This window comes from Sus scrofa, chromosome 5 (genome assembly GCF_000003025.6).
Source record: "Sus scrofa isolate TJ Tabasco breed Duroc chromosome 5, Sscrofa11.1, whole genome shotgun sequence".
Lineage (NCBI taxonomy): Eukaryota > Metazoa > Chordata > Mammalia > Artiodactyla > Suidae > Sus > Sus scrofa.
Genome location: NC_010447.5, coordinates 18,215,535 through 18,239,119, shown reverse-complemented (window position 1 = coordinate 18,239,119; position 23,585 = coordinate 18,215,535). Strand labels below are relative to the sequence as shown.

The 23,585-nt window shown below is 50.0% G+C and overlaps 1 protein-coding gene across 1 annotated transcript; it reads right to left on the bottom strand.

Moving 5' to 3' along the window:
• KRT18 (keratin 18) lies at window positions 17,688-21,434 on the bottom strand. The gene is made up of 7 exons (XM_005652579.3): window positions 20,935-21,434; window positions 20,100-20,182; window positions 19,640-19,796; window positions 18,961-19,125; window positions 18,732-18,857; window positions 18,247-18,470; window positions 17,688-17,869 (listed from the first exon to the last, which is right to left on the bottom strand). The coding sequence occupies exons 1-7, from the start codon at window positions 21,328-21,330 to the stop codon at window positions 17,749-17,751; spliced, it is 1,272 nt and encodes a 423-aa protein (XP_005652636.3). The 5' UTR covers window positions 21,331-21,434; the 3' UTR covers window positions 17,688-17,748.

The following is a 23,585-nucleotide window of genomic DNA, read 5'->3' as shown; positions in this document are numbered from 1 at the left end:
ACGTTCTATTTTTATTTTGTTTTTTGTCTTTTTAGGGCCACGCCCTTGGCATCTGGAGGTTCTCAGGCTAGAGGTGGAAACAGAGCTACAGCTGCCCGCCTACACCACAGCCACAGCAGCGCCAGATCTGAGCCGAATCTGTGACCTACACTGCAGCTCACAGCAATTCAGGATCCTTAACCCATTGAACACGGCCAGGGATTGAACCCATGTCGTCATGGATTCTAGTTGGGTTCATTACGCTGAGCCATGATGGGAACTCCTGTATGTGCACAGGATGTGTTCAATCCCTGGCCTTGCTCGCTGGGTTAAGGATCCGGTGTTGCAGCACGCTGCACAGATGCCGCTCAGATCCAATGTTGCCATGGTTGTGGTGTAGGCTGGCAGCTGCGGCTCAGATTTGACCCCTAGCCTGGAAACTTCCATATGCCACTTGTGTGCTGTGAAAAGAAGACAAAAACAAAAACTAAAACAAAACCCCTTAAACCTGGATTGATATCACAAGTTCACAACCCCTGAACCCAACCGAGAGGTCCAGATGGCTCTTGGGATTCAGAATCTTTTAGATTTTAGAAAGGGAACGTACTATGTATAATGTACAAGTAAAAGCACAGCGGGGTTTGATGTGGCACCTGAAACCATGGAATCAGACCCTTTATTATTTCTGCAGGGAGACGTACACCCATTCCCCCCTAGGTGGGGTATATGAAACCTAGAAGCAGCCTCATGTCAGGTTTTGCAGGTAAGTGAATTAATTACAAAGACCTCTGAGTTCCCACTGTGGCTCAGAGGGTTAAGAACCTGACATAGTCTCCATGAGGATGTGGGTTGGATCCCTGGCCTCGCTCAGTGGGTTAAGGATTTGGTGTTGTTGCACCTGTGGTGTAGGTCACAGATGCAGCTCAGATTCAGTCCCTGGCCTGGGAACTTCCATATGCTGTGGGTGTGCCCATTTAAAAAAAAAAAGAAAGAGGAGTTCCCATTGTGGCATAGCAGAAAGGAGTCTGACTAGCATCCATGAGGATGCAGGTTCAATCCCTGACCTTGCTGAGTGGGTTAAAGATCTGGCGTTGCCTTGAGCTCTGGTGTAGGTCACAGACCTGTCTCAGATCTGGCGTTGCTGTGACGTAGGCCAGTGGCCACAGCTCTGATTGGATCCCTAGCCTAGGAACTTCCGTATGCCGTGGGTGCACCCCTAAAAAAAATAGGAAAAAAAAAAAAGAACTCTGGTCCTCAGAGTTTTCTGGAGTTTGGAATTGTTGGATAAGGGATTGGACATTATGCTATTATCTTTTAAGGATGATTGTACAATACTTGGTGGGAACTTGAACAAGCCAAAGAACTTGGGGTGGGGTGGGGTGATAGTTACCTGAAGGTGGTTGGCACATGACAGCTCCAGGGGACCCCAGGAAGGTTTTGCTTTTTTTTTTTTTTTCAGTTGCATCCAAGGCATATGGACGTTCCCGGGCCAGGGGTCAAACCTGCACTGCAGCTGTGACCTGCACCTGCACCACAGCTGTGACAATGCCGTATCCTTAACCCACTGAGCCACAGGGGCTCAGGAAGGCTTTGCTTTGATCAGGGCTGTCACCATCCAGCCACCCTTAACTCTGCCAACAAAGGGATCTGAGAGCTCTGAAGAGCAGAGTGTGGCTGAGCCTGGTGCAGGGTGGGCAGCAGACCTTTAAGATCCTGGCTGGGCAGAGCCATGGTCGGCAGGCGGGATGTCACCTCCCCAAGGTAACGCCTCCTAGGATGCTGGGGAGTTGGCATCCTAGATGGTAGCTGCAGGGATAAACCCTTTTGTCTGTGCTTTTGGCTTGGCTCAGCCCTGCCCTATGCTCCGCTGCTCCTGCCAGCCCCAGGTTATCTCCCTGGTGCTTGCCAGCCTGCCTGAGACCTGGCATTTGCTCACCCATGTTCTCTTGCCATCGCCACAACCAAGAGCAGCCTCAGGTTTTCTGGGACCCTAGGAGCATGTATTTATTGAATAGCTACCATGTGCAAGTCACAAGGTTGACCTTGGGGACCGTCTCCTCATTATTCTCTCATCTGGAAGGCACACCTCTCCCAGAGCACGAGCCCTAGCATCCTTCAGATTCCACTTGGTCATGAATCACAATCACCATCCTTCTTCCCAAGGCCTGTAGCCTGTAGCGTTTATTGGCCTCCCATTCCTTGGCTCTGAATTCAGCTCATGACCTTTCTTGTATCTTGTCTCACGCTTTGGTGCTTGAATTTTTATTTGAGTGCTCTGTCTTTCGAATCAGTTAGGGCTAAGGTCTTGACCTGGGTTCAAGCTATCCCCAAAGTAGGCACCCGACCCTCCTTCCTTAAACACGTGTGGAATGCAGAAGTGACCCCAGGGGAGGAAGGCAAAGCCCAGCAAAGGAGAGGTGGAAAATGGTGCCTGGGGCCCTCAAAACATTTGCACAGAGCATTCCTAAACCGACAGCAAGATTTATAGTGTTAGCACCTTCCCATTACAGAGGCTGTTTTCGTGACTGGGGGAGGCTGTGTGATTTCTGTACCTGGAAATTTCGAAAAATGGTAACAACTGCCTTGCATGGGCTCATTACACGTGCTCTGTAGTCACTCAGTAGCTTTTTTAACATAGAGGATTTTCCTCGGGCTAGAATGGCTCAGGTCGGGACCTCTTGGAAAGCCTTTGGAGTTTCCTAACAGTGTGTGGCTGCGAAGTAGGGCCACAGACTGAAGAAGTTCAATGATTTCCTGCTGGGTTCTGTTTCTTAGTACAAAGAGGAGCTACAAAGAGAGAAAAGTACTAGCTTAAAAGCTCCCTCTACTCTCCGTATTACTCCTTCTCTTGAGTGTTCTGCTTGTAGCGTCCCATACTGGTAGGCTATTCGCTTATTTATTTGTTCATTCATTCACTCATTCATTCAAAGTCTAGTGAGAGCCCATTGCTAAATTAAGGAATTTTACTAGCCAGAAATAAACCACTGGTAGCTTGAAACTGACCAGGGTGGGAGTATTTACACCATGGGAATTGGTAAGTGCTACAGGTTAGGGGTATTTTATTTGTCTCCAAAATAAAAACAAAAAACACTCCAACATTTATTGGCGATTTATCACATGCCAGAACTGTGCTGAGTTCCAGCAGCACAAGAATGAACAAGACAGCTTGGTCTCTGCCCACAGGGAGTTTTCAGTCTAGAACTTCACCGTGCAGTATAGTAGTCTTTAGCTACTAGCCACCACTGTGGCTACTTAAATTTAAATTCATTGGAATTAAATATAATAATAATTTCCTGGGCGTTCCTGTTGTGGCTCAGCAGAAACAAATCCGACTAGTATCCATGAGGATGAGGGTTCGATCCCTGGCCTTGCTCAGTGGGTTAAGGATCAGGCATTGCTGTGAGCTGTGGTGTAGGTCGAAGATGAGGCTCAGATCTGGTGTTGCTGTGGCTGTGGTGTTGGCTGACAGCTTCAGGTCTGATTCGATCCCTAGGCTGGGAACTTCCATATGCCACAGGTGTGGCCTTAAGAAAAGCAGAAAAAAAAGCAAAAAAACACAAAAATTTCCTCAGTCACTAGCTATATTTAGCTATATTTCAAGTGCTCAGTAGCCTCTGTGGTTCTTGGCTATCATATTGGACAACACAGATGCAGTTAACTTCCATGAGTGCAGAAAATTCTCTTGGATGCTGTCTAGAGGCAGAAGGAGGAAGAGGAATGGGGAAGGCAGATGGGTCACGTATCCGGACCCAGGGAAGACCTTCGAAATGATAGAACCAAGAGCTCTAGACTGTGGCTTTTAAGCTTTTTTGATGAAAATCCCTTTTAAGACATACAAATGATCTCTCTCTCTCTCTCTCCACACATATATCAAGACTTTCATGAAACAGGAGTTCCTTTTGTGGCTCAGCCAGTTAAAAACCCTACATAGTTTCCGTGAGGATGCTGTTTTGATCCCTGGCCTCCATCAGTGGGTTAAGGATCCAGTATTGCTGCAAGCTGCAGCACAGGCCACAGATGCAGCTCAGATTGGTGTTGCCATGGCGGTGGCATAGGCTGGCAGCTGCAGCTCGGATCTGAGCCCTAGCGAGAGAACTTCCATATGATGCAGGTGCGGCCCCAAAAAGAAAAACAAACAAACAAACAAAAAAAAAACAAAGAGTTTCATGAAACAATATAATAGTATTCAGCCTTACCACATGGGATGCACTCTGATTTAGTTTATTTAACCCTTTTCTTTTCATTTTATTATTTTATTTTTTTGTCTTTTTAGGGCCACACCCATGGCATCAAGAAGATCCCAGGCTTGGGGTCAAATCGAAGCTACAGCTGCTGGCCTATACCACAGTCACAGCAACATGGGATCCAGGCCACATCTGCAACCTACACCACAGTTCATGGCAATGCCAGATCCTTAACCCACTGATTGAGGCCAGGGATCAAACCCGAACCCTCATGGGTTTGTTACCACTGAGCCATGCCGGGAACTCCTTTATTAATTTTTTTTTTAATTTGAAAAAAGTAAATTTTTTTTTTCTTTTTTGTCTGTCCTGAGGCATATGGAGTACCTAGGCCAGGGATCAGATTCAAACCACAGTTGTGACCTATGCCACAATTGTGGCAATGCCGGATTCTTAAACTACTGTGCTGGCCCTGGGATTGAACCTGTGTCCCAGTTCTGCAGAGATGCCACCTCTCCAGGTGTGCCACACTGGGAATGCCTATTCATTTTACTTAAAAAATATATTTGTACACTGGTTAGTCCACTCTTCTGCTCATATCCCCTGAAAAATACTGCTTTAGACATTAGGGGATGTAGGACAGGGTGAAGGGTTAGAGAAGAGTGAGAAAGACTTCCTGAAAGGGACCACAGTGGCTTTTGGAAGAAGAGAAAAAGGAATACGTCTCAAAGGGAATTAACTTGGGGTGGAGGACACGGGCCACAAGGGACTGAAATTCACTCCCCACACCTAGGTGGCACCAAAGCCTCTCCCCTCCACTGACACCTCCCCCCCTCCCCGATCCCAAGCCCTTTCATCTGGCCTTGAGTGTAAATCATTAGCTCTGGCAGGGGATACAAAGCAGGACCACAGTGCTAACACAGGTATGTGTGGGAAGGGCCTGGAAGAAACTCAACAATGCAGATGAATGTCTTTAGATCCTGAGGGGTTGGGTGATGGAGAAAGGTCAGCTCATTTGGCAGGGGCCCACTTGACCCCATTGCCTGGGGTGGGGTCGAGGAGAACTCTGCTTTTGGCCCCGGGCCACTGCAACACCTGGGAATCCCAAGAAGTTTTCCCTAAATCCCTTTTGCTGCAGCACCAGCCACTTCATCATGTTCTGATCAGGGTCTCTGGGAGAAACAGCTTCCCGAGTCCTGAGAATCACTACATCCATTCATTTATTCAACGTCCTTGAGATGTTTCTGTGTAGAGCGGTGCTTCCTTGGCTCAGCCTCAGGCAGGTGGGCCAGACAAGCGGTGCAGCTAAATCTGTGTGCAGTGCTAAAGGGCTCCCTCTCATAGGTTAGGAGATTAATACCGGAGTTCCCTGATGGCACAGAGGGTTAAGGACCTTGCATTGTCCCTACTGTGGCTGGGGTTCGATCCCTGGCTTGGGAACTTCTGCATGCCCCCAGCTTGATCAAAAAAAAAAAAAAAAAAAAAAACAGATGAAATCTCACAGAGGAGGGAGTTTTTAAATTATTTATTTATTTTGCTTTTAAGGGCCACATGTGTGGCATAGGGAGGTTCCCAGGCTAGGGGTCCAATTGGAGGAGCAGGTGCCAGCCTACAACAAGCCACAGCCACAGCAATGCCAGATTGGAGCCACATCCGCAACCTACCATGACAGCTCACAGCCACACTGAATCCTTAATCCACTGAGTGAGGCCAGGGATCCAACCCATATCCTCATGGATACTCATCAGATTCGTTTCTGCTGGGCTACAACAGGAGCTTCTGGCTTTTTTTTTTTTTTTTTTTTTTCCCAATAGCCCTACCCATGGAAGTTCCTGAGCCAGGGATTGAATCTAAGCTGCTGCCAGATACTTTAACCCATTGTGCCCGGTGTGGAATCGAACTTGTGCCTTGGCAGTGACTCAGGCTGCTGCAGTGACCCAAGCCACTATAGGCAGATTCTTAAGCCGCTATGCCACAGCAGAAACTCCAGGCTATTTTTTTTTTTTTAAAACATTGGAGTACAGTTAATTTACAAAATTGTGTTAGTTTCAGGTGTACAGCAAGGTGATTCAGTGATTCAGGTATACATATAATTTAAAAAAATTTTGGAGTTCCCGTCATGGTGCAGTGGAAACGAATCTGACTAGGAACCATGAGGTTGCCGGTTCCATCCCTGGCCTTGCTCAGTGGGTTAAGGATCTGGCATTGCCATGAGCTATGGTATAGGTCACAGATGCGGCTCAGATCCTGTGTTGCTGTGGCTGTGGTGTAGGCTGGCAGCTGAAGCTCCGAGTGGACCCCTAGCCTGGGAATCTTCTTATGTCACGGGTGTGGCCCTAAAATGCAAAAATAAATAAATAAATAAAGGTTTTTTTTTTTGTTTTTTTTCAGGTACTTGCAAGGCTATCTTAAAGTCTTCACACAGAGGTCAGATGTCAGGAGGGCTGCAAAGATTCCTCCTCTGAGAGGCCAACTCTGGAGCCTTCACTCATTCAGCCCAATTGCTGGCCACCTATTCTGCGCACTGTGCTAGGTGCTGGGGTCACGTCTGAGGACAAAGCAGACCCAAATCCCCAATCTCCTGGAGCTGAGACATGGGTGGAAGTGGGGAGGAATGGAAGGACAGGCACCGCAGGCCTGTACCTCTAGCACAGCAGACGGTGTGGAGCTATAAAGAACTTCATGACTCACCCGAATTAAGATAATCCTTATAACAACACTTAAAGTGGTTAGGGCAGGCCAGATCACCGTCTTACACCTGATAAATGTGTGCTCGAGAAAGCAGTATCTTTATTGCACTCATGAAAAAACTAAGGCCCAGAGGGTGGCAGACTCAAGCTCATGAAAGTAGCGACAGGGCTGGGACAAGGCCTCGGAGTTTACTTATTTAATTTTTTTTTGTCTTTTTAGGGCTGCACCTGAGGCATATGGAGGTTCCAAAGCTAGGGGTCCAATCAGAGCTGTGGCTGCTGCCCTACACCACAGCCACAGCAACGCAGGATCTGAGCCACATCTGTGATCTACACCATAGTTCGCCGCAACGCTGGAGCCTTAACCCACTGAGTGAGGCCAGGGATTGAACTTGTGTCCTCATGGATGCTAGTCAGATGGGTTTCCTCTGAGCCATGACGGGAACTCCTGGATTCGGGGTTTAGAGCTTCCCAACTTTCACTCTTTGACGGGTCACCCAGTCCGAGTGGGGCCAGAGTGTCCCTCAGTTTACCCTGCTTCACCAAGGAGAGGCACCTGGGCCCAGGTGAGGGTAAGGGGACTTGCTGGGTGGCAGTGGGGGTGTCTGGGCACCATTTTATCATTCCCAGTGACCAGTGGGCATAACCAGCTTGTGACAGGCCTTCCAGAGAGGGAAGGCACAGGTGCAGTCGTGGAACCTGGGAAAATGACATAGGGATTCTGGTACTCAACTGCTTATGATAATATCAAGACTTACACAGCACTTAGCACTTACTGTGGGCTAGACTAAAAAGTTAAAAAAAAAAAAAAAGAAAGGCTTTACATGTGGCGTTCCCATCGTGGCTCAGTGGTTAACGAATCCGACTAGGAACCATGAGGTTGCAGGTTCGATCCCTGGCCTTGCTCAGTGGGTTAAGGATCCGGCGTTGCCGTGAGCTGTGGTGTAAGTCGCAGACGCGGCTCGGATCCTGAGTTGCTGTGGCTGTGGCGTAGGCCAGTGGCTACAGCTCCATCCGATTCGACCCCTAGCCTGGGAACCTCCGTATGCCGAGGGAGCAAAAAAGACAAAAAAAAAACCCAAAAAAACCCCACAAAACTTTACATGTGTTAATTCAGGTAACCCCCTCCCCCAGCACGCACTATTAAAGATAAAGTCCCCCTTTTTTTTGCTTTTAAGGGCCGGATCCGAGGCATATGGAAGTTGCCAGGCTAGGGGTCTAACCCGAGCTACAGCCACCAGCCTACACCACAGCCACAGCAACGCAGGATCTGAGCCGCGTCTGCGACCTACACCACAGCTCACCGCAACACCAGATCCTTAACCCACTGAGTGAGGCCAGTGAACCCAAAACCTCATGGTTCCTCCTTAGACCATGGGAACTCCAAGATAAAGTCCTTATTTTAGGAACAAAGATTAAAGATCCTATTTTAGGAACAGGGAAACTAAGGCATTGACAGGTAAAGAACCTGCCCGTGAAGAGTTCTCCTAGGGTTTCAAGCTTCGTAGACCAGCGAGAGGGCTGCTTCTGGGTCCCTGGGTCTTTCTGTCCTATCTCCCTAGGTTTACACCTGCAGAGCGCTGCTCAAACATGACTGCAGCAAGGCCTCCCCCGAGGCCGCAGTGCTCGTGGGCGGGGCTGAGGGGCAAAAAGGAACTGGAAGAACAAAAGGAAGCTTTGTGTCGGGGTGGGAGTCCCCTTAGAGCCGCAGCCAAGGTGGGAACGCAGGGGGGTGCAGGGAGGGACGGAGAGAAGGCGTCAGAGCCCAGGACTGCGAGGATCGCGGGGTATGGGGACTGGTGGGCGGCGAGAGGGACCCTAGATTTTAAAAATTCTTAAAGGACTCTCTGGAGCGGGAGGGGGCGGGTAGCCGTTTCTTGGCTCGGCCGGACCCTACTTTCGGCTCCTTTCCCGAGCAATCCGCGTGGGGAAGCCGCATTCCGGCGGCCCGCTGCCTTTTGTCTTCTCTGCCTTCCCCGGGGCCCTGGTGCCCTTCACCCCGAGTAGAGTCAGCGGCGGGCGCCTGGGTGTCCCCAGCTCCGAGGGCTCAGGGCTGTCCGCCTGTCCCATGGCCCCAGCCCAGTCTGGGTTCGCACCCCTGGGCTGGGCTTCCCGCGCCCTCTGACCGCCACTTCCCCAACGTCCCCCAGCTGGGAGAGTCGCCTGGTTTCCAGTTTGTCCTGGGATTCCTGGGAGCACAGGGTGATTCCCGGAGCACCTGCAACCAACCTGAGTCTCCTAAGCTAAGATGGGGGAGCATTCTCCTAACACTCAAGGGAAAAATCTTGGGTGTACGTGTGTGGCCCGCCCTATAAATTTAGGGTAAAGATTGACTATTAAAAAGCAAACTTGGAGTTCCCATTGTGGCTCAGCAGTTAACAAATCCGACTAGGAACCAAGAGGTTGAGGGTTCGATCCCTGGCCTTGCTTAGTGGATTAAGGATCCGGTGTTGCTGTGAGCTGTGGTGTAGGCCAGGGGCTACAGCTCTGATTCGACCCCTAGCCTGGGAACCTCCATATGCCGCGGGAGCGGCCCTAGGAAAGGCAAAAAGGCAAAAAGACAAAAAAAAAAAAAAAGCCCCCAAAACCAAAAAAACAACCTTAGGAGTTCCCGATGTGGCTCAGCAGTAATGAACCCGACTATTTTATCCATGAGGACGTGAGTTTGAACTCTGCTTCGTGGGTTTGAACTCTGCTTCGTGGGTTAAGGGGGTCCATCCAGCTTTGCTGTGGCTGTGGTGTAGCTGCAGCTTTGATACCATCCCTAGCCTGGGTGAATTTCATATGCCACAGGTGCAGCCCTAAAAAGCAAAAAATAAAATAAAAAGCAACCTTAAATACCTTTGTTTTTTGGAAAAAAATAAATGCAAAACCTTTTATATACCCATTTTTTTTAAATTAAACCTTTCGACATAATTGTAGACACATGGAGCTGTCAGAAATAACACAGAGAAATCCCATGTACTCTTCACCCAGTTTCCCCCAAGGGTAGCATCTTGCAAAACTATCGTACTTTGTCACAAACAAGATGTTGACATTGATAATGTGAAGACACAAGACGTTTCCATCACTACAAGGATCTCAGGTGTTGTCCTTGTATGGCCACACTCATTTCCCTCTGGCCCCATTTCCTCCTTAATACCCCCCAGGCGCAGGGGGTGGGGGGCACTCGCTAAGCTGTTCTCCATTTCTGCAATTGTGTCATTTCAAGAATGGAAACCTACAACGTGTAACCTTTTGGAACGGGCTTTTCTCACTTAGCATAATTCCCTGAAGACTCATCTGAGCTGTTGCAAATATCTTCTTTAGAGCTGAGAATTATCCCACCATATAGATGTGGTACCCCAGTTTAACCATTCACCTGAGAAGGACATCTGTATTGTCTCTAGTTTTTAGCTATTTTAAGACTTGTGTGAAGATAAAGTTTTTATTTCTTTAAGATCAATGCCCAGGAGTGCAAATGCTGAGTTGTAAGCTTAAATTTTTTTTTTTTTTTTTTTTTGCTTTTTAGGGCTGCACACGTGGCATGTTGAAGTTCCCAGGCCTGGAGTCAAGTTTTAGCTGTAGCTGCCAGCCTACACCACAGCCACAGCAATGCCCGATCTGAGTCATGTCTGTGACCTACACCACAGCTCACGGCATTGCCAGATCCTTAACCCACTGGGCGAGGCCAGGGAGCAAACCTGCGTCCTCACGGATGCTAGTCAAATTCGTTTCCACTGAGCCACAAAGGGAACTCCTAAGCTTAGATTTTTAAGGAACTCACCCAATTGTATTTCAGAGTGGCTGTGCCAACAGCAATGTATGAACGTTCCAGTTTCTCCACACGTGCATTTGGTGATGTCCATTTATTTTTCTTTCTTTCTTTTTTTTTAACGACTGCCATGTGGTGTGTGGAAATTCCCAGGCTAGGGTCAAATTGGAGTGGCAGCTGAGGCCTGCACTGCAGCCACAGCAACTCCAGACCCTTAACACCCTGAGTGACGCCAGGGATTGAACCCAAATCCTCATGGATTCTGATCCGGTTCTTAACCCGCTGAGCCACAACGGGAACTCCAACTTTTTACTATTGTACAATGTCTCTATTTCTGGCAGTTTTCTTTGCTGGGAAGTCTACTTTATCTGATATTAATATTGCCACTTCTGCTTTCCCTTGGCTGCTATTTCATGACCGATCTTTTTTTTTTTTTTTTTCATTCTTTTACTTTCGACCTGCTTATCTCATTGATTTGAAATGAACCTTTTATAGACACATCTATAAGAGAAACCTCAAAGAGGATTTTAATAGACTGCCCACTCATTTTAGAACTGGAATCCTATAACAAGGTGATAACTGCCAAAGATTCCTGTGGGTCGGGCCATCCCGATTATTGTGCTGACCCCATTGCCTTTTAAGGTAACCAAACCCACCTTGCCTCTGGTGGTCAACTGCAGCCCCTCCCCCTCCAGGCTGGGACCCATCATTGCGATCAAAATCAGGAAGCCCATTTCCATAGCAGCCTGTCCATCTTCATTCCTGCGCATGCAGAGAAAAACCAGCTCAGCCCTTTTTAAGAATGCTGTGCTTCTCTTTCTCAATGCCTCAGTGAAGGGCAGGTCCTCTAGGCTCTCTTGGGGGAATTATTTAGGGGCGAGTGACTGGATTGTACATGATAAATCCGATTCAGCATTCCTCTCTCCTTAAGTCTTTGGATTCCTTTCTCTGCATTATGCAATAGGATTTCTCGTGTTGCAGCTTCGTTTATGGAACAACACCGCTCTTGAATCCAGCTTTTAACCCATTAACTAAGGAAAGAGATCAAATCATTTCCAGCTGCTGGAGTGAGCACGTCGAGTTTGCAATCTCGGAACTCCTGTACAGAAATTCAGCCCAGGTCTCAAACTGTGTTCCTTCCTTTCTGGTTTAGTGCCTTGAGAATTTTCTCCCACACATATTCCCCAAGTTTGTGTCTATATAAACTGGCAAAATCTCTGCAATTCTTGTGAGTCTTCACTAGGGTCAGATTTTGGAACGGACCCCTCGGTATGTGTCTGAGGCATCCTTTGCACCTTAAGTGCCTCTGGTGAGGCTGTTACAGATTCTCCAAGCAAGACAGGACCAGCCTCGTTAGACAGAGAAGGAGGGGCTGCCTCTGCCAGCCAGTGAGATTTCGTGGGGTCTGGACATTTAGCATCCTCATCCCAAGGCCCCTTTGCTCATCCTTAGGATTCCTCCCCAGTCCCTTGGCTTTCCCAGAAGACCTGGCAAGGTTGTGATTTCAATGCATGATGTAATCCAACAACCTGTCGAATCAGGCTTCAGCTGCATCAGCCCTACAGCTCCAGGAGTTGAGATTCATTTAGAACGTCTTAGAGAGCAGCTTGGTCCTTTTGAGCCAAAATTTTTTTTTCTTTTTTTGCTTTTTAGGGCTGCCCCTGCTGCATATGAAAGTTCCCAGGCTAGGGGTCAAATTGAGCTACAGCTGCCGCCTACACCACAGGCACAGCAATGCAGGACCTGAGCCATGTCTTTGACCTACACCACAGCTCACGGCCAGGCCGGATCCTTAACCCGCTGAGTGAGGCCAGGGATCGAACCCACATCCTTATGGATCCTAGTTGAGTTCGTTAACCACTGAGCCACTAAGAGAACTCCTTTGAGTCAAGAATTTAAAATGTTGAGCCTCAGTGGTTAACGAATCTGACTAGGAACCATGAGGTTGTGGGTTTGATCCCCGGCCTCCCTCAGTGGGTTGAGGATCTGGCGTTGCTGTGGCTGTGGTGTAGGCCGGCAGCTACAGCTCCAATTAGACCTATAGCCTAGGAACCTCCATATGCCTCGGGTGCAGCCCTAGAAAAGACCAAAAAAAAAAAAAAAAATGTTAAGCTTGCTGTTTCTTTTCTTTAAGCTCATTAGTACAGCCAAGGCAGACAGACCACAGAGTCCTTGATCTCCTGTTCCCCTCTTGCATCAAGAGGGAAGGCCAGGAGTTCCCCTGTGGTGAAGTGGGTTAAGAGCCTGGTATTGTCACTGCAGTGGTTCGGGTTGCTGCTGTGACTTGGGTTCTATCCCTGGCCTGGGAATTTCCACATGCCACAGGTGCAGCCACCCCGACCCCCACCAAAAAAAGAGGGAAGGCCATGGTGCCTCTTGATCTTGCCTGCTGTTGGAATCACTTAGGGGCCTGGAGGCCTGCGTCCCAACCTCAGAACTAATGAACTGGAATCTCTAGAGCTGGGACCTGGCAATGTTTGGAGATCTCACTAGGTTATTCAAATGTGCATCCAGGGCAAAAACCCCCAGGTGAAGTTGGAATAGGGGAAAGAGCTTGGGATTGGGTATCCGGAGATGTGGTTTCCTTCATTAAGCTTCTCGCTCGGTGGCTTTGGACGAGTCACATGATCCCTGTGAACCTCGGTCTCTACCTCTCTGGGCCAGAGCCAGTAATAACTACTGCCTGTCATACCTCACAGGATTGTAATGAGGATCAAATGCATAAGCGCCTTGGGAACTGTAAGCCGTTGTCCAATGGGAGCGCTAATCATATCAGGTGCATCATCTCGGGTTTCTTCGATCTGCTTGACTTGGTTGCAAGCACCGCTCGGGCTCTGCCAGGGACTTTCTGCTTCACCCACAGGCAGGTACACATCCCATAATGTTTGTTGGCATTAGGCGGTTCTCAGGCCTGTTTGCTTGCTGTCCTGTATCAGTCTCTTCTTATGAGGGCTAGATTCCTCCTTCCCCTAATTCCAGCCAGGGCAACCTTTGGCTGGGGTTCATCAGACCTCTGGGGTACCTGTGTACTCAGGAAGAGCAGATTTAAAGTCTTACTGCTGTAGAGCACAGGGAACTCTGTCCAGTCACGTGTGGTAGACCATGATGGAAGATAGTATGGGAAAGACTGGGTCACTTTGCTGTACAGCCGAAATTGACAGAACATTGCAAATCAGCTATAATAAAAAAAAGTTTTTTAAAATTGTATTTACACATTTGGAAAATGGTGGGGCAGACAGGACAAGAAAACTACCCAGATTACTTTCCTAAAACAAATCAAGATCACAGAACATAATAAAAGATTATATGAGAAAAAGAATGTGTACACACACACACACACACACACACACACACACACACATGTATAACTGGGTCACTTTGCTGTACAGCAGAAATTGACAGAACATTCTAAATCAACTATAGTAAAAATTTTTAAAAAAGAAAATAAACAAACAAATCCTAGAGAGTAAAGCTCAACCTCCTTGCCCCAAGGATGCCTCTCCTGTAGACTCCTGTGAAAAGTGAGATCGGGGGACAAAGTAGGGGCTGGAGAGAGATTGGGAGGGAGGAAGTAGGGTCAGTGATTGCTGTGTTTATTCAGGGCAGGTAGGTTTAAGGGTGAGAAGCACCTCATTGGGGCACCTTGCTTTCAGATAGGTTGTTTTCCTCCAGGTAGTAGAACCCAGGTACCCAGAGACAGCAAGGCTCCCTGCCTGCAGAAGCTCCCGGGTGACCTCTTGTGTAACTCAGGATGGGCAGCCCTTGCTCTGCTCACTTGGCAGCCTCTCTGACTCATCTTCCCTGGGGCGGAGTTGGGGGGGGGCTTCCTTATACCCTTGGGGGCACCTGGCCTGGCTTCCTGTCCTCTGGGCCCCTGAGGGACTCAAATGGTGCTCTCTTTAGCCTTTTCTCCAAGGACCTTCACGATTTTAGAGATGGCAGGATAAACACACTGTATTTCTTTTTTTTTTCTTTTTCTTTTTGTCTTTTCTAGGGCCACACCTGCGGCATACAGAGGTTCCCAGGCCAGGGGTCTAATTGGAGCTGTAGCCACCGGCCTATGCCACAGCCACAGCAACGCGGGATCCAAGCCGCTTTTGCAACCCACACCACAGCTCACGACAATGCCAGATCCTTAACCCACTGAGCGAGGCCAGGGATGGAACCTTCAACCTCATGATTCCTTGTCGGATTCGTTAACCACTGAGCCACGACGGGAACTCCCAACACACTGTACTTCTTAAGTAAAAACTCAGTTGTCTGTTTTAGTTGAAGATTCATTATCACCTTTTCACTTTCCTGGCTACAGTCCTTGCCTGCTCTATCCTGCCTGTAACACTCATCACCTGCTAACATGCTACATCCACAGTTATTATCTGTCTCCTGTCCCCAGAGTAGAAAGTCCATGAGGATGGGGCTTTTGCCTGTTTTGTTCACTGGTTTATCCCTAGTGCCTAGAAGAGTGGCTGGTGCATAGTAGGTGCTCGGTAAGAATTTGTTGGGAGAACGAATAAAAATGCACATGCTTTTGACCATTAATGAGGTGGGGGTGATCCCCATTTTTGTTTACCGCAGATATACTTGCATGGCCTGGCACAAAATAGGCACTTCATAAATATTGGTTAATATGATAGCCTAGAACACCACTTCTAGGAATTTAACCTATAGATATGATCGCCGAGTGCATATTAATTAGATATTACTTGCATATTAATTCATGTTAATTGTAGACTTTTGGCAAAAATAAAACTGCTGGAGACCAAGACATGGACCATTAGAAGATCTGGGTTAATTAAATGGATATTCCACACATTAGAGTGCCAAGCAACTACTAAAAAGAATGAGATGGAGTTCTTGTGGCTCGGTGGGTTAAGGACCCGACTAGTATCCATGAGGACATGGGTTTGACCCCTGGCTTCGCTCAGTGGGTTAAGGATCTGGCGTTGCCCTGAGCTGTGGCATAGTTCGAAAACACAGCTTGGATCTGGTATTGCCATGGCTGTGGTGTCAGCCAGCACCTGCCGCTCCAATTCAACCCCTAGCCCAGGAACTTCCATATGCTGCAGGGCGGCCCTAAAAGAAAAAACCCTAACCCTAACCCTAAAGAAAACAACGTATGAGATGTATGATATGAGATCAAATATAATAGCCCTTTCCCCACCAAACAAGTTATTTTTGGTTGCTGAGACCGAAAGAGAGAATTGTAGAGGGTCCTTCTAAAATAATCATCCCAACATTATTCCTATACAGATGCAATGAGGAGTTTCATGTAACATATCCTATTTTGTACGATGTTTCTCAAGCTAGATGGATGACAGATAACTAAGGCAAGGGTCAAGAAAGATCTAGGCATCATTTCTCAAATTGGTCTGTGGAACATGATCGGACATTACACAGATCAAAGTTCTGATTTTTAGAAAGAATTTATGGAGTGTAGTAGTTGTCGTTATTGCAGATTAGGAGCAGATGTACGCGATATGAACATTCAGTTGGACAACAGGTAGGAAAATATGTCATCGAAATTGACACCAAAACAGGAGAGGCGACAGAAATGTGTAAGCATTGCAGTCCTGTACTTCCCCACAGTTTCCTTTTAGTACATGAAATATGCGGATGGATTCCAAGTTTACTTGTCTGGGTTTTAAAAAAAAGGTAGATCTACACATGCTGATTCAGAAAGGTGTCCAAGATATGTGAAATGAAGAAAGCGGAGTTTAAGAAATCAAAGTAGACAACAGTATGGTCCCACACGTATAAAATAAAAGGGTTTGCATATATGTATATTTACAATAATCACCTTGGGGGTGGAATGGGAAATATTTAATTTTCTTTTCCTTTCTTTTCAGACTTTGTGCATTTTTTCTTTCTTTCTTTTTTTTTTAGGTATGCACCTGCGGCGTATGGAAGTTCCCAGGCTAGGCGTCAAATCAGAGCCGCAGCTGCTGGCCTACCCCACAGCTACAGCAAAACAAAACGGCATCTAAGCCCCATCTGTGACCTACATCACGGCTTGTGGCAACTCAAGATCCTTAACCTAGAATGAGGTCAGGGATCAAATCTACATCCTCATGGATACTGGTCGGATTCTTAACCTGTTGAGCCGCAATGGGAACTCTCTGTGCATGTTTTTTTTATAATTTTTTTAACTTAAAAAGATAAATTATCATCCCAATCAAAAGCCTAAAATTAGTTTCAGACAGCCATTGTTTTCACTACTAGATGACACATTTGCAATCAGAAGAATAGGGAGTGCTTTTTAGGTCCACACTAGCAGCATATGTTGGTTCTTAGGCTAGGGGTCAAACTGGACCTGCAGCTGCCAGCCTCCACCACTGCCACAGCCAAGCAGGATCCAAGCTGTGCCTGCGACCTACACCACAGCTCACGGCAATGCCAGATCCTTAACCCACTGAGTGAGGCCAAGTATCAAACCCGCAACCTCATGGTTACTAGTCAGATTCGTTTCCACTGTGCCACGACGGGAACTCCGAGAGTTCGTTATTACCTAAGTGGAGGCTTACTTAGGGGCACCACTTAGATGGGAACCAGTGGTGTAGATTATTCCTTCCCCTGCAAAGATTGCATTCAATCCAATTCTAGCCAGACCTCTAGCACCCTGCAAATCACATCCTGATTCCCAATGAAGTGAATGGGCAGAGCATAGGGACCACTGGTTTGGGGGCTGAATGTGGAAAGAGGCCCTGGGCTGCAGAGTGGCAGGGAGGCGGAGGGCCAGCTGTGTGCTCAGATCTTCTCCTTTCCTTTGCCCCCTGGCTTTGGCTCCGCTTTCTCCTGAGGCTCAGATTTCTTCTAAAGAGCACGTTGTGATGACCAGTTTTATTTAAGGCTAAGACTCCCCAAATCTATTGTATTTTCCCCACTGCATTTATGGCTCCCTCCTATTTCTCTGAGGTGTTTCCAAGAACTCAGATCCTTCCTCCACCCACGCCCTCACCCACACCCAAAGGAAACCCCTGGGCTCAGAGGTGACTTCTGCCTGATCAGAGCTAGGGCTACGGGGTCAGAGCATTTATACGCGCGGCGTATGCAAACAGCCAAGGAAGATAGAACTACAAAGCGGTATGCAATGACATCTGAACTTTTATTGGCCTCCTGCTCCCCAGGGCACCCTGCTTCTGCTGCCTCAGTGCCTCAGAACTTTGGTGTCTGAGGTCTCAGACACCACTTTGCCATCCACGAGCCTGAGGGTGGTGGTTTTCTGAATCGTCTGCCTGGAGTTGCTGCTGTCCAGAGCGTCGCCAAGACTGTAACAGAAGACCAAGCCTCAGTTAAAAACAGCCCCGCAGAGGAAAGGGAAACAAGAAAAGTGGAGAAAAAAAGCCTCCTGATCCCCACCTATATTTCCAAATTCCCCTTGGCTGCTTCCTCCGTAAGTCAAAGACCAAAGTCCCCTTGTGCTCTAAGAAAGGCTAGGGGCAATACTTAGTCCGTTCTCTTCTCTGGGAGGGAGCTTCTCTAACTGTTACTCCCCTGAGAGCCTGCGGCATGTACAGAACCCCAGCCCAGGGCTCACTGGGTCCCAATGAACCTGCCTATGGGAGGCTTAGGAAAGCTCAGGCTTTGGGGAGAAGTGGTGGCTTGACCCCGGCTTCTACAAGCGGGGGAGGCCAGCTCTACTCACTTGAAGTCCTCGCCATCTTCCAGGAGGCGGCGGTAGGTGTTGATCTCAGCCTCCAGCTTGACCTTGATGTTCAGCAGGGCCTCGTACTCCTGGGTCTGGCGTTGCCCCTCTGCCCGGGTCTGAGCCAGCTCTGACTCCAGGTGCAGCAGGACCCCGTTGAGCTGCTCCATCTGCAGGGCGTAGCGGGCCTCCACCTCCCTCAGGCTGTTCTCCAAGGTGGCCTTCTGCAGGGGCACAGGGAGGGGGGGTCAGGTGAGACAGAGCAGAGGAAGAATCTCTGCCACTTGCAGCACGCTTTGAAATTTGGAGCACCTAGTGTGTGCCAGGGACGAGGGTAGAGGGCAGGAGCAGGGGGACATGACATGAGAAACAATTCTGAGCCAAAGGAGATGATGGAAGGGGAGGATTGGGGCTGAGACAGGATTGGGTGACAGAGGTCAGGACCAAGGGTGGTGGGGACAGATGGACTGAGTGAGGGCTCTCACCAGATTTCTCATGGAGTCCAGGTCGATCTCCAGGGACTGGACGGTCCGTCTCAGCTCTGTGAGTGTCATCTCAGCAGCTCCAATCTCAGCCGACTGTGAGGTGACCACTGAGGTGCTCTCCTCAATCTGCAGGGTGGACATGGTGCTCAGGTCCCTCCTCTGTCCTCCTCCCTCCCGCCCCCTCCTGCCTCTGTGCCTCGCTGGGCATCCATCCCTTCCTTTCACGCACCTGCTGGGACCAGTACTTGTCCAGCTCCTCTCGGTTCTTCTGAGCCAGCTCATCATACTGGGCCCGGATGTCTGCCATGATCTTGCTGAGGTCCTGAGGTTTGGGGGCATCCAACTCCACGGTCAACCCAGAGTTGGCAATCTGGTTTTGTAGACCCTTTACTTCCTAAAGGAGAGAGGAATGGAAGTGAGGAGGGGCTGAGGGTCGGAGATCCAGGAAGACTCTTCATCCGGGGCTGCCTCTTCCAGGAAGCCTACAGGGCCGACCAGACAACAAAGCAGAGGATGCCCTTGACTTTGCTCTCTGGGCAATGCCAGTTATGGGCCTTCTGCTCGAGATGGGTAAATATCACCTGTCCCGCCCATACCTGTCAATCACAAATCAATCACAAGTGGTTTCTCTCACCTCCCTTCGCCCTGTTCCTCCGTCTACTGATCTGCTCCTTGTATCTTTCTCCATCACTGCTTGCTTTTACTGCTCCTGTTTCAACCCTTCCCGCTGCACCACAAGGGAACTCCTCATCCATATCCTTTTGACCTCACCACATTCAGGTGAGCCACCGAGCATGGCAAGAATCTGATGGAGATGTGCTCAGGCTGGTAGTTCTAAATAAGAATCCTTGCAGGGGCCCTGCTCCCTCTACTCCCCGACCCAGACTTGTCTTGCGGCCCCTGCTTGCCTCCTCGTGGTTCTTCTTCATGAAGAGCAGCTCCTCCTTGAGAGCCTCGATCTCTGTCTCCAGCTGCAGGCGAGTGACATTGGTGTCATCAATGACCTTGCGGAGCCCGTGGATGTCGCTCTCCACAGACTGGCGCATGGCCAGCTCCGTCTCATACCTGTGGGAGTGGAGGTGATGAGAAGGGCCTCGTCTCTGATCCAGAACCTTCTCAACCCAGGCCACCTCCTAAGAGCAGCTGCATGACCACTGCAAACCAGCCACCTGGCTCAAGAATCAGGCGATCACAATCCTCAGAGCACAGTTCCTGGCAGTTGGGTACTGGCACTTGGGTATGAAAACTGGGGCTCATGAATAAGTGAACTGACGGAGCCTTACTCTCACTCATCCAGCTCCACCTACAGCTGCACAAGATCCCACTGTGAACCCCACCGGATCACAGCCCCCAGCCCCCCATCCTTACTTGACTCTGAAGTCATCAGCAGCGAGACGGGCATTGTCAATCTGCAGAACGATGCGGGCATTGTCCACAGAACTTGCAAAGATCTGGGGGGATGGACAGAGAGGTTGCTCGGTGAGTGGGAAGTTGATGGGGAGGGCTGAGTACGTTGGGAGGTGTCATGTGTCTCAGTAAAACAACCTTCCTGGTCCCCGGGTAACCAGAGGCTCTCCTTGTATACCTCTCCTCTTCCACCTGTGCCCCCTCACACTGTCCCCTCCTTTCCTGGAGTCCCAAATCCCAGCGTTTCCCACCTCCTGCTGCCCTTCCTTTCCAGGCCTCCACTGGCTGGCCTGCCCAGAAACGAGCAGCTGCTAAAAAGCCTGCTCCTGGCCTTCTCCTAGCATTTCTTGCGAGAGCACCTGCTCAGTGGCCCCCCTCCCCCACTGGTCTCTCCCACAGGTAGGCCTTCTGTTTGCTCCTAGATGACTCAGCTTTAGCCACATCCGCTTAACCCCTCCAGCTGTCCCTTCTCCGCTCCTGTTTCACCTCCTTCCATGCTGTCCACTCTTTTGCAAATGCCCACCTCCCCTTCCGGCTCTCTCCTGGGGAAGAGCCCTTCCTGCTCATTCACCACCCTTGGGAGCCCGGTGGCCAGAGGTGTGTAAGGAAATCTGGGGCATTCCTAAGCCCCCCAGTCGGAGTTGCAGGAGGGGTGGGAGATGGGGGAAGGAGTGAACGTACCCCACTCTGTTAGAATTGCTATCCTTGGGGGAGGGGGAGGAAGAGGGAAGGCAGCCGACAACTGGAGGATCCATCAGGGCTGGGAGTTGGGGCTGCTCCCTCCTTGCCCTCTTACCTGAGCCCTCAGTTCCTCGATAGTCTTCAAGTAATGACTCCAGTCCCTGACCTGGGGTCCCTTTTTCTCCAGGTGTTCCCGGATTTTGATCTCCAGCCTCCGATTATCAGCCTCCAGACTCCTCACCCTCTCCAGGTAGGAGGCCAGGCGGTCATTCAGGTCCTGCATGGTCTCCTTCTCGCCCTGGATGCCCCCGACACCCACCAGACCCCCGGCCATCCCGGCCCCCCAGCCGCTCCCGCCCCGGACGCTGCTGGAGCGGGACACGGAGATCCGGGAGCCCGAGCCCCCGGCGCCTGCATAGACGCTGGCCGCGCTGCTGACCGGTCGGACCCGGTGGCCCGGCGACTGCACGGACCGGTAGCTGGAGAAAGAGGACTGGGTGCTGAAGCTCATGTTGCTTATTCCGCGAGGGAAGAGCGAGACCAGAGCTCAGGTGCTGGGCCGTGGAGGGTGTTAGGTTCGCAACTCAAGTTATAGCTCCGAGGGAAGGGGAGGGGACCTCCCGGACAGGCTCCGCCCCTGCCACCGGAGTCGCTACGGAAGCCCGGGTCACAGGTGAACAGCGGGGAATCATCGCCCATGGTTCCTGACCCTCCCCAGCCTTTCCCCGCCCCCTCAGCCCTGCCCTGCCCCGGCCACCCTCCACCCTGCGGGAAGGGGGTGAGTGAGCGGGATGGAGACCCGCAAGGGCAGCAGGTGAAGGTGGCTCTGGCAGCTGTGCTTTCACGGCAAGAAATGATGATATTGTACCCCCACCCTACCCCCAGGGAGAGGAGATCCAGCCTGTGAGAATTTGGGGGATGAGGGTCCGGAGAAGAGTGTGTCTGCTTTAGCTGGGCTCAGCCTGCACCCCAAGTTCCCACCTGCAGGGGACATCTTGGGGAATCCTAGAGCCCCCAGAGTCCTGGGGAAGAGAAATGCCATCCTGAGGCTCAATTTGGCTGGTTTACACGGGTCCCCACCTCGGTTGATTCCCCAACAGTCCTCCTGCATCCTATAGGCGGGTATTGTCAATTACCCACAGACACCTTCACTCACCAATCATGTTCAGACTCTGGAAAACAAACTCATTCTCTGAACGGGGTCTCCTTTCCCCTCTTCCCTCAGCTCCATCCCAGGGAGGCCTGGCCTCTGGGAAACACTCAGTGATTTGAACAGGGGACTTGTCCTCACTTTTGCACACTTTTGTGTTTCAGCCTTACCCACACCCTTGGGTAAAGAAATAATAGCTGGGCACGTACAGTTCAACAGATATTTGTTGGGCACCTACTGTGTGTCAGGCTCTGTTCTAGTTGCTGGGGAGCAGTGGTGAAAAGACGCCGGTAATCTTCATGGAGCTCTCCTGTCCGAGAGGACAGACACGTGCACCTAGAAACATTCTAGGTGAGCCTCAGCCTGGTGGTCGGCCCTCTCTTCCTCCTCACTCGGACTTTTTGGCAAGCCCTCTTCCTTTCCCTGCCTCTCCTCAAAAGGTTCTCTGGATCCCAAGGAGTGGGTGGAGGCTGCCTCCTTCTGGAAGCTTCGGCCAGGATATGAGTGAAAAGGCTGCAGGTAGAGAAATTCCCACAGCTCCCTTCACCCCTGAAGCTGGATGGTGACCCCCTGCTGAATGAGCTGGAGGAATCCTAAGGTTCTGGGCCTGTCACCACCAGCAGCTGGTTTGTCAGGCAGGGGCTGGCATTACCTAGCTGTCTGTGCTGTTTGCTCTGCAGTGACCTATTGATTCTTAATGAGCTGCCAGCTAAACTGAAGAGGAGGGGGCAGACAGGCAAGGAGACCTGGGAGGATAGGTGCCCTGGGGAGTAGCTGGGTCAAAGGACCAGCCAGGGGGCAGGTGCAGCTCAGATGAGGGGCTTGGCCCTGGATCATCCCAGGCCTGGCATCTTCTGGTGGGGAAACACCCACTGGGAGCTAGTTGGAGGCAGGTCAGGGTAGGAGCTGGCCAGGGGAGGGTCAGGTCTTGTGGAAGATCAAAAGGCAAACGGGATGCAAATTAGCATCCAAATGAATGCCCAGGAGTTTTGCATGGAGGGTTTCTGGGAGCTTAGGAGTGCCAGCCAGTCAAAGAGGTTTCTCCCGCTTACGTCACCTTCCCCTACCCAGAATTGTCATGTGCAGAATTGCGCAATGAGGTAGAGGGGTTACGCTGTGATGAGGTATAGGGCTTACGGCCAGTTTGGGTATTTGGCCAGCTGTGTGACCTTGGCGGAAGTGACTTAACTCTGCACTTCAGTTTCTTCACTGGTAAAAAGGAGAAAAAACCAGTCCCGTCCATCTCCTTGGGTGGCAATGGATATGAATGTTAATTATCACTCACTTATGCACTGAACAAATGCTAATTGCTTATGGTGAAGCAGCTGCGAGGGGGTCAATTTACTTGTAAAGATGCCTCCTTGATATAAGGACTCTTTCTAAGTCACTTAAGACCCCTGGGGGTCTTTGAATTCCACCAGGGATCAGGCCCAGATCTAAGGATCCTTATCTAAGCTCCTTTCCAGATCTTTCACTGATCCCTGCCCCGCTCTGACTGCTTGGGACCTTTTGGGGCCTCGGGAGGAAGGTTCTGTCTGGGGCCAGAGAAGGAGAGCTGCCAGGGTCTTATCTCCCAGAGCTGATGCTGTGGCCACATTCCTGACCTCTTGCGGCAT